Source organism: Lygodium microphyllum, chromosome 5 (genome assembly GCF_053477565.2).
Source record: "Lygodium microphyllum isolate KBCC chromosome 5, Lygodium_microphyllum_v1.1.10, whole genome shotgun sequence".
Classification (NCBI taxonomy): Eukaryota; Viridiplantae; Streptophyta; class Polypodiopsida; order Schizaeales; family Lygodiaceae; genus Lygodium; species Lygodium microphyllum.
Genome location: NC_141139.1, coordinates 63366549 through 63384145, shown reverse-complemented (window position 1 = coordinate 63384145; position 17597 = coordinate 63366549). Strand labels below are relative to the sequence as shown.

Sequence of the window (17597 nt, the reverse complement as noted above, 5' to 3'; positions counted from 1 at the left end):
TATTTGTTAGCTCATACAAATCCAAAGTAGAAGATAGCTATAGTGAAGCTTACATGAGGAGGCACTCATCCATGAAACAACAGGTGCAATCTATCATCATTTTTTATATCTTCATGTAGAGAAGGTGAAGGTAGCTACTATGGCATGGTCAGAATGTGGGCAAAAACTACAACTAAAAGTCTATTACAGAATACACTAAGGGGAATAGTCATGAAATAGAAAATGATGAGCACTCTTTAGCTTTCCAAGTCAAGATGGAAGATTGAGACTAGGAGAAACTCCTCCTACTCAAATAATGGTCAATATCATTATTGTCATTGCTTCCTCTGACCCAAGATCTTGATGCTCTTTTTGGAAAATTTTGTGCATCTACAAGATAGGATACATTAGTTGTTAGGATCGACAATCATGCAGGGTCAAATTAATGTGTGCCACAAGGTTGCTATGAGCCCTCATGTATTAAAGGTAATAGTTTATATCCTACAATACCCTAATGAAGAGGGTTTGTATATACATTTTTGTAACATAAATATTTGCATATAATAGTCTGGCATCTTAGTCTATAACTAGCCTTATTTCTTTCTTGAAAATCATTCTTGGATTCACTTAGCTTTACATGTTTCCTTGTTCTATTGTCTTATTTTATATTATCTCGTTGAACAAATGCACAAGCATTATTGATGTCTGGTATTTGTGGCAACTTGTTAAGTGTCTTTAGGTAGTGAATTGGCTTTCTAATTGAGAGTATGCACAAAGGCAATGTGTGAATGGGGATCCATAGCATGACATCCAATGTCATAGTAGGCTCTTTTGTATACCATAGCAAGTCCTTTTGTGTATAGATCAGTGGCTAATATTTTTTATAGTAGGGCATGACTATAGGGGATACATAATCAGACTAATGGAGTGTTGCTAAAGTCTAGCATATAAACTCAAAAGGGGCTACACCTTCAAGCAAGTATGGAAAGTTTTACAATGGCAAGTGCTATATATTCTTGTACTCTAATCCAAGAGAACAAATAGATGAACATATTGTATTTTCTTAGTTGGGAGACTAGAGCATTGTGCTGATCAAACATGTTCTGTCTGGTGCAATGTGGTGTATACGTGATTATCTTCTTTTTTCACAATTGCAAGCCTGTGTATTGGCAGGAGACCCTTTCTTCAACAATACAATATGCCAATGGAATTGCACGTCGCATACTTGAATTTGCAGTTCACATAATGCCTTTTGTTAGAATATAGTGCTTCTAGATTGTCTTATCACTGTAATCCTGCAATTGTCACCGTACTTGTGGTGGAAAATTGAAAGTTTTAGTTAGAAAAACAAGCTTGAACAAATTGAAATTCTGCTATGCTATCAACCAACCATCATAGCTGCATTTTTTTTGTCTAGTTAGCCACAAAATTGGGTGGCACCATTCTTGAATCATAGATGGACTACTCTTGTTGTGTTTAGGATCTGTCTTGGGTACAACACATTCTTAGAGAAGCTTCATATTTGTCTTATTAGTTTAAAAAATATAGGTCTAGAGGTGTTTAGAGCATTATAGTAGACATGTTATAACAACTATAGATAGATTGCTCTCTTGATCCATGGCATTTCCTATAATAGCTATAGATGGATTGCTCCAGCTCCTATTGCCAATGTTGGCCCTTATTTCAAAAGGAACTTTCCATCATTCCCAATATAAGAAAAAAAAGGAAATTCCTTATCAATTCCGTAGTTAAAAATATACATAAGGGTAAGTAAATGATAGGAAAAATGGAACGTTTCTTAGTTAGAGAAAATTCTTACACAAAGAAATTTCCCTCTTTAGTTCTTAGGAAAATTTTCCTATGTAAAAAACTTCCTATGTGATTCCCTAGTTTCTTTAACTAGAAAATGTTCCATTTTCTCTATCATTTACTTTTCCTACTTATGTGTATTTTAAACAAGGGAATTCCCTTTTTTTTTCCTATGTAGGGAATGATTAAAAGTTCATTGTGTAGCTCCTTCATTTGCATCTTCATTTGTAGCTACCATAGTCATCATCACCCCGATAATCCTCATGGGACTATTTTGTGCCCAGCTCAACTCTGTCCATGGAGTTTGATGATCAACTCTAGATGAATTCTTTATAGAATAGTGATAAATGAATGGTTTAAAATAAAGCACCAATGCTATTCTCCTAGTATAGTCCTACGGAAATGCTTCGCATTTCAGTGCTGTCCTGTCCAGTGTGGAAAACAACGATCTTTGACCTCTTTTCTAAAAGCTCGGTCTACCACGGACGATGACAGGAAATGACGTTGCGAATAGAGAGACGATGAGCTTTTATGCGTTTCGTAAAGCTCAGCCCACCTCAGATACTAAAATTGATAATCATGTTTTGCAACGCATCATGACCAATGTGCAACATGACTTGTGTCTCTTCCTTAGCAAATCTTATCGCTTACAAAGCACGTCAAAAGAAGATTGGGAAATCATGATATATGAAAGTGCAAAAGGAGGCTTCCTTTTCCATGGTCGCTTTGGACTATCGTCGCACATGCAGTTCCGCGTGTATAGGAGCTAGACCCGGAGACGATTACGCTGTTTATGACTTCCAACCTGGCTTACTACCAGGGCATCCGGAACCCACGATTGCCATGACGATAACAGCCGGAAGTCTTCACTAGTCTAATTTGATGTTAAATTATCGGCTTGTGGCTATGATAATACAATCCGGAAGCACTTACAGGTGCGTTGATGCTGCATACAGAAGTCTTGAGCCTAATTTGATGATAAATACTTGCAGGCTTGTGTACTCACAAACACCTGATTATAGGTGCGGAAATGCTTAGTCGACCATTGGAATGACGACGAGAGCTGCACGCGATTTAATTAGACCACCCCCTCCTCCAAAATTCACTCAGAAGTAAGGCACATGACTCGAATCAGTACTCTGTTATGGGTAGTTTTGAAAGTACTCCATTTCAACCATGGAAAGTTTATCCAATGTCAAAGTCACATGCATTCACAATCGGATGACGGACATTTTTATTACAAGGCACTGCTGGTACGCAGCAGCTTGGACTAATAACGAGGCGCTAGTGCGGGAGGCCATATATTAATAGAGATAGGCGGGTATTCAGGGGCAGAAGGTGATGCCGCAGGTGCCCCCCGTGGGCGTGCCGTGGGTGGCGTGGTCGTCGCCGGACCAGCTGTAGGCATCGGGGCAGGAGGCGCGCACGTTCTGGGCGTAGCTGGTGTTGGGGTCGTCGCGGTTGGGGTTCACGCATGCGTTGCCGTTTACGTTTGCCGAGGGACAGATGGAAGCCGCCGCGCTGCAGGAAACGCTCGCGCCGTTGCATGTGATGCTCATGCCCACGCCCAGCTGAAAGCCGTCTACGGCGCTCACGTCGTAGAAGTCCGTGCCCGCCGGGTTGTTGATGGTGAACTCGGCCAGCAGGCTCGGCGTGCCCGTCCCGAAGTTCCCCGACCAGCCACTCGGGGGGGTCAGAGGCCTGGACTCGCCGGGCGCCAGGGAGAAACCTGTGGTTCCGATGGACGGACCGCCGGCGTTCTCGCTCACTTGCACGCCCAGGGTGGCCCCGCAATGGTTGGCCACATTGAAGGAACTGGCCGATACAATATTTAACTCACCTCTCATACTCATCAATATCATTGTCACGACGGCCAGTGATCCTACTAGCGACGATCCGCAGCAGCTTGCACCAGCCATATTGTCGTATAATTAATTGTGTGGGCTGATCTAAATTTGCTGGTGTTTTCTGATGCCGCTTCTACCAAGAGGAGTACTGATCTGTTGTGTTGTGTTATGATCTGCACCTATACTTCTTGAGTCTTGATTCATCTAATTTTGCGTACCAATTCCACTCTTATATATAATTACCAGCGCAGAATCCTGATAGAAATAGAAGACTGCTTTACATGTTTTGGGACGTCGTCAAAAGTCAGCAAGCGACATCGTTGGCCCGTCGATGAATTAGTTATCGTGAGTGTGCAGTCGACCTGTGCCGCGGTCCCCATCCAGGAGAACGGCAAGCACATACAAAGTCCCCATCCAAGAGAACGGCAACCATGGACAAAGTCGCCTTTCGACATCGCTGCTACATCTCTTGCTCGAGGTCTCTTGTCCCACGTATGAGACCTGGGCTATCGCCAACCTTAACGATCCGACCTATTCAAACGTGGAACGTGAAACGCTCGACCAGGGCAACCGTGGTCCAATTTGTAACTTACGACGACGCGTTTAATATCCAGGTCGGAATCAGAGTTCTCCTCGGAGGCCATCACCAATACGTGAGGCATTTTCAGCGCTTATTACTTATATCACACGGCACGAAGTTGTCACGCCCTTCAGCCCTCAATTCATTCAAATTTGACAATATTGCCCGTCTTTAGATGAGTAGGACTTTCATACTCCTTTATTGAAGAAGGAATTTCTTTTTCACCTCAGGCATATTACTACACGGGAGGAACCTGCCAAGGCCCTCAGCCCTCAAATGTGAAAGGAACTATGCCTTTTGTCGAAGGGCAACCTTTTTTTTATCATCCTTCCGAACAAAGTTAGGCTGGTGAAATTTACAATATTGTGCTTCTTTAGATGAATAGAACTTTCCTAGTCCTTTCTTAAAGAAGGATCTCATTTTCACATAAATTAAATGGCCTCATTCAATGGAGAATCACTATTATGTAGCACTGATAATTTAATGAATTATTAGAATTAAACATCATACAAAGACAAATATTTAAATATCCATTCACAAATGTGCATCATATAATGAAACATAGTATAATCATCTATGTCATGTTGCCTATTACCGAGGTATGCGATATACCATATGGCATCACATATTGTGACTCCCATTTCTAACATACTAGCAGCATGTATTTTCTCTTCATCTAGAACTTTACAATGTAGAGGATGATATTTGAAATTTTCATTCAAGGGCTTTATCCCAAGGGATATGGGAGCCACATTGGTTGGATTGCACTTGGATATCTTTGTGGCTCAACATTGTTCAACATTGGCCTTATGCAAGACTTCACTTGTTCAATGGTGCTATGATGGCATCCCACTCCCTCAAGAATAGGATTCTTGTCTTACCCTTCTACTCTAAGCCATAGATCACATTCATAATAGCTTGAGGAAAGAGACAGGTGCAATATGAAGAAATGGGCATAATAAGTTTCAAGTTCAAGTTTCACTACAAGATATAGACCTTATACCGACGTTTAAAGCGACGAAAATACAAACAACAAAATTTGCCCCCGTCGTCGCAAAAAGCGTCGTTATTGACGATGCCATAGAAACGTCGTTATTGGCATTGCTATATGCGTCGCATTTGTGACGCATATAGCGACGCAACCAGTAAATTTGCGACGCATATAGCGACGTCAATAGCAACGCAACCAGTAAATTTGTGACGCAAATAGCGACGGTAAGAGGGAAAAAAAAATTTGTGGCAGGGCAGCTTGCATATAGGATTGTGTGCTGTATGAGAGCCATACAAAATAGTTTCTGCACTACTGTATACAAAGCGCTTGAAAACAAAAAGAATGTATACTGAAATCATAAAACTGATACATGAAATAAATACATGATCGCATAAAATGCGATTGGTACAATCATGAAAGGATATCACTAATACATAGAAAATGTCTACATAGATCAGGCGACTAAAAACTAAAGGCGTGTGAGCTCCAAGGATCCAAGGGCGAGCTACAAATCCTCGTCCCCCAAAAGCTCATCTCGCCGCAAAGGAGCATCGAACGGATTCTACAGAAAAAGAAACAACACATCAATCCACCATATAATAATGCATTCAAATATCTCATGGTAACTACGGACAAGAAAGATGAGTGATTTACAGGGCCGGCATGTCTATACAATCGGTCGATCAATGCATTGAGACCATGCCTCTCTACATATCGAGTCTCAAGGCCTTGCGGATCGCGATTTGTAATGGAGTGTTGTAAACAAAATAACATGCTAACTGTTAGAAACATGATTGATAGTACAAAGAATATTTCAAAAAAAATAAACAAGCAAAACAAAAGAGAAGTTTACAAAGTCCTCCAAATATGTCCTGTGGCTGCCACTCCCAAGATGATGGACCACTCCAACGTCCTAGCGAATCTGTAGCCTCTTCCCTTAGTCGGCGCCAGTCGTCTGCATCTAACCACTCGGGCTTTGCAGCCCCACTCGTAATTGCCTTGCGTGCGTCGGATCGTCTATGTGACATGTATACACACATGCAATCCATCATCCAGCCCGTAGAGAATCTATCTACTACGGCTGGCACCGGAAACTCCTCGTGCAAGGATGCTACTATGTAGTCCTTGCTCCCCTCCAGTATGTTCTTCTAATGATCCAGGACGTTGTGCCGAAAAACTTGTTGGCACAACTCTATCATGCGAGCCATCACCCTCCTCCCCTCATCATTCATGATGATGGCTCCTGACATACTATCAACCAGATATCCATAACCCCTAGGCGTCTGCCTAAGATGGATCCTCTCCCATCTCCGTCCACGCTCCTGGGCATATCCAGGAGACCCCTCTACATCCAGTATACTGACGGGGATAACCTCTCTCGGAGTGGCACTCAAAGAGGTACCACCAAAAGGGGTGCCACGTGCTGACGGTTGTGCAAAAGCCAGAGTAACTAGAGTAGACGTCCCCACAGGTGTGACAAATCCTGGAGGTGACGCAACTCTAGCTGAACGACGAGACGAAGACACCACATCCATGTCTCCACAGCAGCATCCCCTTGATTCCGATGCAGTCCCTCCCTCTGGCACAAGTCGTGAGCGTCGAGATCGTCTGCTCGAAGCTAAAGCATCTGATCGCGTTGAAGCAGATCTAGCAGAGCGCCCTGACGAAGAACGAGACAGCTCCTTGTCTGCCATCTCTCTGAATCTCGTGAGCTGGTCTGCAGACATGCGTGCCATCGTGTCCTAAAACTCCTCATTGCTCATCCCTCGACTCATCCTGAAAATGTCACCTACACAGATAAAAAATGGTGTTAGAATAATCAATTTAAACTATAAAAAGCACAGTAATATAAATTATTTTTAAAAAATACCTCTTAAAATGCATATCTTATGCACATTTATGGAAGATCTAAACAATGAATTGAGTAATACAATTCTCCAAGAATGAAGTATCCTATGATCCCATGTTAATCTCCTGACACAACTTTGCATACACTGGAAGGTCGATAGACATGCCACCACAAAAGAATGAGTCTGCCTCGTTCTCAAAAAATTCTTGGACTCCTGTATTTTCATCATTGTTAGCCGATGCGGGCTCCAAGCTTGCGGAAGCCTCCACCCCTTGTAATATTGACCCCTCTATTTGCATATTATCTTCATCTATGCCCGAAACATCGCTTTGATCATATACTCTCGCACTTCGAGGAGTTGAAGGTATAACATACCACCATCGAGGTTGTCGGGGGTTTGGATAGAAGATTACCTGTTCACAAACACGTACAAAGTGAGTTCAAACCATTGTGATATAAACCATGTCGTATTACAATTAGCAAGCAAATGACTCTATACACATGTTCACAATGGGCCGGCAACACAAAGGTGTCACGCAAATCCGTCTATTTTTTTTCGGAATCTATTTCGAGAAATCCAGATGGACCTCATCAAACTGTTGCTCCAGCTCCTCCAAGTACCACTTTGAACCACTGCACATCGAATATTATCATGGAGAAGCTACGGTAATCCACCGTAATAATACTTTGCAAGTTTCCAAAATACTCCATCTCATCCACAATCGTGTTCGGATCCGTTGCTCGTGGCCGGCTCTCTTGCTCAAGCCTTGCCATGACACGACAGTCCATTGTGGAGCGCATTTTGTCAATACGCTCCACGCGAAAATGTCGTCCGCGCGACCACGCTGCACTATATATTTTGTATTGTACATTGAAACACTCAAATTAGATGTTGCATATAAAATTTAGATACGACATATTCTAAACCCCTCATCACCTTTGGACTACATCCCCTCGAGAACTCCCACTCCTCCATTGAGACCTCTGTCCCTTCGCTAGATGCTGCGGTCAAGGCTCCATGCAACCATCGTGTTGACATAAACCATGGCATCTCCTCCATGCCTTTGGGATATCGAATCGGTCGATGATGCATACTGCGTCGGAATTCAGCTTGCGCTTCCTCTCGATCTTGCCTTGCAATGTGGCACTTGGCGAGCCACGTCTCCATGGAGGCATGGTGCAATATAAAAAAGCGATTCACATTCTCTTCCATTGAGGCATCCATTCTTTTTTCTACCCCATTTCCAACCACCACATCTCCAGTCAGTCTATCATCGTCCTTTAGTGTCCATAGCATTTCATTGTCTGGTTCCATCGTTGGTAGCCATTGTGAGATATGCACTAACGCCTCTAACACCAATCAAATTTCCGCCATGCTACCTTCTGTCCGAGCTCGTTGTCACACAAAGCCTGTTAGGGTTTTCATAAAGTGCTCCAGGAAGAACATCCATCGCATATGGACAGGTCCAGCAATCTCCACTTCGTCCACAAGATGGACAAGAAGGTGAACTTGTATCATGAGCATGCTAGTGGGCAAATATTTCTCAAAGAGACAGACCGTCTCCACTGCTCCCCACCTCGCAGATTCAATAGAGGACGTCTTAATCTCTTTCTGTGAGATCCATTGCACCAAAGTCGACAACTTGTAAATAACCCCGTGAATTTTTGGAGTAAGCCATCCTGCGATCGCGATCGGTAGGACAAACTGCCATAAATGAGAAAGCATTATGAATAATGGTCACTTTTCAAATTGCAAAATTCCCACGCTAATTACAATCCATTCTGTTCAGAAACCTGACATATCTTATGCCAATCATGGGATTTTAGCCTCGACAATTGGTCGTCTTTAGAAAATGTGGACCTGAGAGAACGCATCATACCCGTCGGAGTACGGATAGACTTGATTACTTGCTTCACAATGCGCTCTTCTTTGGTAGAAAAAACCCAAGGAGTGCGAGGAAGCTGCACTCCCCCTTCAGCACTCGACTGCGGCCAAAGCGCCTCCATCTTACCTACCTCCTTCAAATCCATTCGTGACCCTATAGTGTCTCTCTTTCCTGTGATGTGGTCCCATAGCAAGCTGCCCACATTCTTGAAAATATGCATGGGATCCAACAAGTGGTTGACCTGTAAGTGGGTCCAATATGGCAACTCGTAGAAAACTGAGAACCATCGCATTCCATTTGGATGTGATTCCGGGTTTACCATTTTCAGCTCGTACTAGCTTGCGGCGTTCATACGTGTTGGAGGTTTTCCAAGAAAACCTTCCCTAAGTTCATGATCCTTCGACAAGAAAGCGGCGTGTCCTTGATATACCATCTTCTTCATGGTTCATGACCTTTGGGAGTCTAATTGTGGCCCACACAATGGACATGCATGATAACCTGAGGTAACCAGACCTGTAAGGCGAGCCACGACCTAGTGAATACTTGATTGAATGAGATAAAATATAGATATTACCAGTGAGAACGGAGGTCTGCTCACCTAAGCACTCTCCCAATCCCGAAAAGTCATGCATCGTCCACATGATAATGGCTTGAATGTTGGCTGACCACCGACCATCGCGCCTGCTCATATCTTGCACAGTGACCCCCTTCTCCCACAAAATCTTAAGCTCATCGACTAATGGAGGAATATACACGTCCATATTTTTTACTTAGTAGCGGCCCGGGACGAGCAAGCTAAGGACGAGATGTCCTTTCTTCGCAGAAAGCCATGGAGAGATGTTGTAGTTGACAAGCACTATAGGTCACACACTGTAAGAAGTCGAGCGCAGACCGAATGGGTTCACACCATCCATGGCGAGACTGAGCCGAAGATTCCTTGGCTCTCGCGCAAAGCCTCGGAAGGTAGAGGCAATGTGGCTCCATGCGCGCGAATCCGCTGGTATTTGTTGAACTCCATCCGTGGACCTATTCTGCACATGCCACGTTGTCAAGCTTGCCATGCCGGACGTGCGAAAACATGTGGTTTATGCGGGGGATGAGCAGAAAGTGTCTGAGAACTTTTGTAGGGATGGTTTGCCCTTGCAAGTCCTGTCGATATCTGTGAGCACCACACTTTGGACTTGTCTCCATAGTCTCGTATTCATCTTGAAACAGTATGCAGTCATTGATACATGCATGGATGTTATTGTAGTCCATGCCAAGCTTCCGTAAAACATGTCGTGCATCATCACGAGACTCAGGCATGGTATTTGCAGGTGGTAATATATGATATTTCAATAACCTAAAAAAAATCATAAAACACCTTGAAACATCACAAATGTTTGTAATAATACTGTCAAAAAAAATAATCAATGAAGCCTATGTGCAAGGTACCTGAATAACTCGGTCACACTCATATCGCTCCAACCGTATTTTGCTTGCACACTTAAGAGTGCAAGCAATGTCTTCAACCGAGATACTCGGCACCCATCATATAATGGTATGGATGCTTCCTCTCTAAGCGGGTCAGATGTCTCGACATCCATGGGAATCAATGCATCGATCATTGCCTCCATCTTAGGCTCCAAGATTGTAGGTAGGTCGGGAAGGTTGTCTGTCTCCTCTGGCATTGACGGTATAGATGGGCCTTGCGAGTGGTGGGTTAGCTCCTGCAATCCATCCATCGCACGTCCACGAACTCTTCTAATTGGCCGCAAACACTACAAGATATAGACCTTATAGCGACGTTTAAAGCGACGAAAATACAAACAACAAAATTTGCCCCCGTCGTCGCAAAAAGCGTCGTTATTGACGACGCCATGGAATCGTCGCTATATACGTCGCTATTTGCGTCTCTATTTGCGTCGCTATATGCGTCGCAAATAGCGACGTATATAGCGACGGTTACAGAGAGTTTGCGACGCTGATAGCGACGACAATAGCGACGCCTGCAGTAAATTTGCGATGCAAATAGCGACGGTAACAGAGAAAAAAAAATTTTGTGGCAGGACAGCAAGCTGCCCTACCACATATAGCACTGTGTGCTGTATGAGAGCCATACAAAATAGTTTCTGCACTACTGCATACAAAGCGTTTGCAAACAAAAAGAATCTATACTGAAATCATAAAACTGATAGATGAAATAAATACATGATATCGCATAAAATGCGATTGGTACAATCATAAAACAATATCACTAATACATAGAAAATGTCTACATAGATCGGGCGACTAAAAACTAAAGGTATGTGAGCGCTAAGGATCCGAGGGCGAGCTACAAATCGTCGTCCCCCGAAAGCTCTTCCCGCTGTAAAGGAGCATCAAACGGATTCTGCAGAAAAAGAAACAACATATCAATCCACCATACAATAATGCATTCAAATATCTCATGGTAACTACGGACATGAAAGATGAGAGACTTACTCGGCCACCGCGTCTGTACAATCGGTCGATCAATGATCTGAGACCGTGCCTCTCTGCATATTGAGTCTCAAGGCCTTGCGGATCACGATTTGTAATGGAGTGCTGCAAAGAAAACAAAATGCTAACTGTTAGAAACATGATTGTCAGTACAAATAATATCTCAAAAAAACAAATAAGCAAAACAAAAGAGAAACTTACAAAGTCCTCCAAATATGTCATGTGGCCGCCACTCCCAAGATGATGTACCGATCCGGCCTCGATTCGTGCCCTCGCCGCCTCCCGCTGCTGACTCCAACGTCCTAGCGAATTTGTAGCCTCCTCCCTCAGTCGGCGCCAGTCCTCTACATCTAACCACTCGGGCTTTGGAGCCCCACTCTTGATTGCCTTGCGTGCATCGGATCGTCTATGTGACATGTATGCACGCATGCAATCCATCATCCAGCCCGTAGAGAATCTATCCACTGCGGCTGGCACCGGGAACTCGTCATGCAAGGATGCTACTATGTACTCCTTGCTCCCCTCCGGTATGTTCCTCCAATGATCCAGGACGTTGTGCCGAAAAACTTGTTGGCACAACTCCCTCATGCGAGCCATCACCCTCCTCCCCTCATCATTCATGATGATAGCTCCTGACCTGCCATCCATTAGGTATCCATAATCCCTAGGAGTGTGCCTCCTATGGGCCCTCTCCCATCTCCGTCCACGCTCCTGGGCATATCCAGGAGACCCCTGAACATCTGGTGTACCAACGGGGGTACCCTCTCCCGGAGTGCCACTGAAAGGGGTGCCACTAGAGGGGGTGTGCCACCAAAAGGAGTGCCACCAGAGGGGGTGCCACCAAAAGGAGTGCCACCAAATGGCGTGACATCTGCCGACGGCTACGCAAAAGCCGGAGTAACTGGAGTGGACGTCCCCACAGGTGTGACAAATCCTGGAGGTGACCGAGCTCCAGCTGAACGATGAGACGAAGACACCGCGTCCGTGTCTCCACAGCAGCACCCCCCTGATCCTCCTGCAGTCGCAGTCCCTCCCTTTGGCCCAAGTCGCGAGCGTCGAGATCGTCTGCTCGAAGCTGAAGCATCTGATCTCACTGAAGCTGATCTAGCAGAGCGCCCTGGCGAAGAACGAGACAGCTCCTGATCTGCTATCTCTCTGAATCTCGCGAGCTGATCTGGAGACATACGTGCCATCATCTCCTGAAACTCCTCATCGCTCATCCCTCGACTCATCCTGAAAATATCGATACCTGCAGAGATAAAAAATAATGTTAGAATAATCAATTGAAACTATATAAAGTGCATTAATATAAATCATTTTTGAAAAATCCATCTTAAAATGCATATCTTATCTACCTTTATGGAAGATCTAAACAACGAATTGAGTAATACAATTCTCCAAGAATGAAGTATTCTATGGTCCCATGTTAATCTCCAGACATAACTCTGCATACACTAGAAGGTCGATAGACATGTCACCACAAAAGAACGAGTCTGTCTCGTTCTCAAAAAATTCTACGACTTCTATATTTCCATCATTGTTAGCCGATGCGGGCTCCAAGCTTGCGGTGGCCTCCACCCCTTGTAATTTCGATCCCTCTATTTGCATATATTCTTCATCTATGCCTGGAACATCGCTTTGATCGTATACTCTCGTACCTCGAGGAGTTGAAGGTATAACATACCACCATCGAGGTTGTCGGGGATTTGGATAGAAGATTCCCTGTTCACAAACACTTACAAACCGTCTTCAAACCATTGTGACATAAAGTATGTCGTATTACAATTAGCAAGCAAATGACTAGAAGATTACCTGTTCACAATGTGCCGGCAACACAAAGGTGTCCCGTAAATCCATCCATTTTTTTTCGGAATCTATTTCGAGAAATCCAGATGGACCTCGTCGAACCGTTGCGCCAGCTCCTTCAAGTACCACTTTGAACCACTGCACATCGAATATTATCGTGGAGAAGCTATGGTAATCCACCGTAATAATACTTTGCAAATTCCCAAAATACTCCATCTCATCCACAACCGTGTTCGGATCCGTTGCTCGTCGCCGGCTCTCTTGCTATGACACCACAGTCCATTGTGGAGCGCATTTTGTCAATACGCTCCACCTGAAAATGCCGTCCGCGCGACCACGCTGCACTATATATTTTGTACTGCACATTGAAACACTCAAATTAGATGTAGCAAACAAATTCAGATACGACACATTCTAAACCCCTCATTACCTTTGGACTACATCCCCTCAAGAACTCCCACTCCTCCATTGAGACCTCTGCCCCTTCGCTGGATGCTGCGATCAAGGCTCCATGCAACCATCGTGTTGACATAAACCGTGGCATCTCCTCCATGCCTTTGGGATATCGAATCGGTCGGTGACGCGTACTGCGTCGGAATTCAGCTCGCGCTTCCTCTCGATCTTGCCTTGCAATCTGGTACTTGGCGAGCCACGTCTCCATGGAGGCATGGTGCAACATACAAAAGCGATTCACCTTCTCTTCCATTGAGACATCCATTCTTTTTTCTACCCCATTTCCAACCACCACATCTCCAGTCAGTCTGTCATCGTCCTTGAGCGTCCATAGCATTTCATTGTCTGGTTCCACCGTTGGTAGCCATTGTGAGATATGCACTAATGCCTCTGACACCAACCAACCCTCCGCCATGCTACCTTCCGGACGAGCTCGTTGTCGCACAAAGCCTTTCAGGGTTCTCATGAAGCGCTCCAGGAAGAACATCCATCGCGTATGGACAGGTCCGGCAATCTCCACTTCGTCCACAAGATGCACAAGAAGGTGAACTTGTATCGTGAGCATGCTAGTGGGCAGGTATTTCTCAAAGAGACAGACTGTCTCAACTGCTCCCCACCTTGCGGATTCAATAGAGGACGTCTTAATCTCTTTCTGTGAGATCCATTGCACCAAAGTCGACAGCTTGTAAATGGCCCCGCGAATTTCTGGAGTTAGGCATCCCGCGATCACGATCGGTAGGACAAACTGCCACAAATGAGAAAGCATTAACAATAATGGTCACTTTTCAAATTTCAAAATGTCCACGCTAATTAAAATCCATTCTGTTCACAAACCTGACATATCTTATGCCAATAATGGGATTTTAGCCCACACATTTGGTCATCTTTAGAAAATGCGGACCTGAGAGAACGCATCATACCCGTCGGAGTGCGGATAGACTTGATTACTTGCTTCACAATGTGCTCTTCTTTGGTAGACAAAACCCAGGGAGCGCGAGGAAGCTGCACTCCCCCTTCAGCACTCGACTGCGGCCAAAGCGCCTCCATCTTACCTACCTCCTTTAAATCCATTCGTGACTCTATAGTGTCTCTCTTTCCTGTGATGTGGTCTCATAGCAAGCTGCCCACATTTTTGAAAATATGCATGGGATCCAACAAGTGGTTGACCTGTAAGTGGGTCCAATATGGCAACTCGTAGAAAACTGAGAACCGTCGCATTCCATTTGGATGTGATTCCGGGTTTACCATTTTCAGCTCGTACCAGCTTGCAGCGTTCATACGTGCTGGAGGTCGTCCAAGAAAATCTTCCCTGAGTTCATGATCCTCCGGCAAGAAAGCGGCGTGTCCTTGATATACCATCTTCTTCATGGTTCGTGACCTTCGGGAGTCTAACTGTGGCCCACACAATGGACATGCATGATAACCTGAGGTAACGAGACCTGGAAGGCGATCCACGACCTAGTGAATACTTGATTGAATGAAATAAAATATAGATATTACCGGCGTGAACAAAGGTCTGCTCACCTGAGCACTCTCCCAATCCCGGAAAGTCATGCATCGTCCACATGAGAATGGCTCGAATGTTGGCTGACCGCCGACCATCGCGCCTGCTCATATCTTGCACCGTGACCCCCTCCTCCCACAAAATCTTAAGCTCATCGACTAATGGACGAAGATACACGTCCATATTTTTTACTTTGTAGCGGCTCGGGACGAGCAAGCTAAGGATGAGATGTCCTTTCTTCGTAGAAAGCCATGGAGGAATGTTGTAGTTGACAAGCACTATAGGCCACACACTGTAAGAAGTCGAGCGCAGACCGAATGGGTTCACACCATCCATGGCGAGATCGAGCCGAAGATTCCTTGGCTCTCGCGCAAAGCCTGGGAAGGTAGAGTCAATGTGGCTCCATGCGTGCGAATCTGCTGATATTCGTTGCACTCCATCCGTAGACCTATTCTGCACATGCCACGTTGTCAAGCTTGCCATGGCAGACGTGCGAAACATGTGGTTTATGCGGGGAATGAGCAGAAAGTGTCTGAGGACTTTTTGAGGGATGGTCTGCCCTTGCAAGTCCTATCGATACCTGTGAGCACCACACTTTGGACATGTCTCCATAGTCTCGTATTCATCTCGAAACAATATGTAGTCGTTGATACATGCATGGATGTTATTGTAGTCCATGCCAAGCTTCCGTAAAACATGTCGTGCATCATCACGAGACTCAGGCATGGTGTTTGCAAGTGGCAATATATGATATTTCAATAACCTGAAAAAATCATAAAACACCTTGAAAAATCCATCCATATTTACAATAATACTGTTTTTAAAAAAAACAATGAAGTCTGTGTGCAAGGTACCTGAATAACTCAGTCACACTCATATCGCTCCAACCGTATTTTGCTTGCACACTTAAGAGTGCAAGCAATATCTTCAACCGAGACACTCAGCACCCATCATATAATGGTATGGATGCTTCCTCTCTAAGCGGGTCAAATGTCTCAACATCCATGGGAATCAATGCATCGATCATTGCCTCCATCTTAGGCTCCAAGATTGTAGGCAAGTTGGGAAGGTTGTCTGTCTCCTCTGGCATTGACGATATAGATGGGCCTTGCGAGTGGTCTATTGGCTCCTGCCATCCATCCATCGCACGTCCACGAACTCTTCTAATTGGCCGCAAAGGTGCACTCCCCCTTGGGTCGAGACATCACCCCCCTGGACACAAAATTTGCCAACAATACCCAATCTTATTGTGTATGGTTTTCAATTAGCTTGAGAGTACAATGCATGAAAAATGCTAACTTGAAAATACCGTTTGCTGAAAATCTGCAATCGCCTGATCAATAATCTCAGGTTGAAACTCGCCAAATCGTCGTACGTGTTCTATAGACAATCGGTGTTTTCGTCTAATTGCCAACTTGCATTGAGAGCAAGGACATGGGACACGCTGATTAAGATACGACTCGCGGTCTTGAACAATAGGACCTTCTTCGTTTGCCATCTTATCTACATTACAGCAAACGAGGCTTAAATGGATAGCTTTATGGATATGTACGTCAACTTGCAAGTTGACCATAAACCTTGCATTGTATATAGTAGTCGAGAGATTTTCCGATGTTATATCTCGGCCTTGTATCATGCTCAACGATTTGTTTGTCCCGGTAGATAATTTTTTGTTATATCTCGGCTTTGAGTATAAGTAATCCATTTTAAAATTAATGCGCGCCATCTATGAAATTTTACAACTATAGTAATAAAATTTATTTCAATCAATTCTATTCATAGTCATAAGACCTGAGAGAAATTATCCTATACTCAATTTAAGGGATCTCCACTTCTATAACAATAATTTTGGGTTAATTTTGATGAAGTACGTGGCCGTATGCAAAGTACATTGCATACCATTATCGATACGTATATTATCTTAAATTTCATTCCCTTCCCTCTCCCTCTCCCTCTCTTCCTCTCTTTCTCTCACCCTCTCCCTCACCCTCTCGTTCTCTTTCTCTCCCTCCCTCATTTCCTCCCTCCTCCTCCCTCTCCCTCTCCCTCCCTCTTTCTCCCTCTTTCTCCCTCTCCCTCTCCCTCGCTCCCTCTCCCTCCCCCTCCCTCTTTCTCTCCCTCTCTCATTTCCTTCCCCTCCCCCTCCCTCTCCCTCTCCCTCTCCATCTCCCTCTCTTTCTCTTTTTCTCCCTCTCCCTCTCTATCTCTCTTTCTCTCTCATTTCCTAAACAAGCAAAAAACAAAGTGATTTAAACATCCTCCAAGCAAAAGGGAGAGGGAGAGATACAATGCACTCTCCCTCTCTTTCTCTTTCTATCCCTCTCTCATTTCCTTCCCCTTCCTCTCCCTCTCACTCTCTTTCTCTCTCATTTCCTCTCCTAAACAAGCAATAAATAAAGTGATTCAAACATTAAACAAGCAAAAAGGAGAGGG

General features: G+C 44.5%; 1 protein-coding gene across 1 annotated transcript; it reads right to left on the bottom strand.

The window, feature by feature from the left end:
• Positions 1–2757: 2757 nt before the first annotated feature.
• On the bottom strand, positions 2758–3851 carry LOC148035902 (pathogenesis-related protein 5-like). The gene has a single exon (XM_087679025.1). It carries the CDS (start codon positions 3705–3707, stop codon positions 3114–3116), a length of 594 nt encoding a protein of 197 aa, XP_087535151.1. The 5' UTR covers positions 3708–3851; the 3' UTR covers positions 2758–3113.
• Positions 3852–17597: the final 13746 nt, after the last annotated feature.

Bases quoted from the DNA above. Each gene is read 5' to 3' on its own strand.
- LOC148035902 (XM_087679025.1), bottom strand. From the start codon at position 3,707: ATGGCTGGTGCAAGCTGCTGCGGATCGTCGCTAGTAGGATCACTGGCC.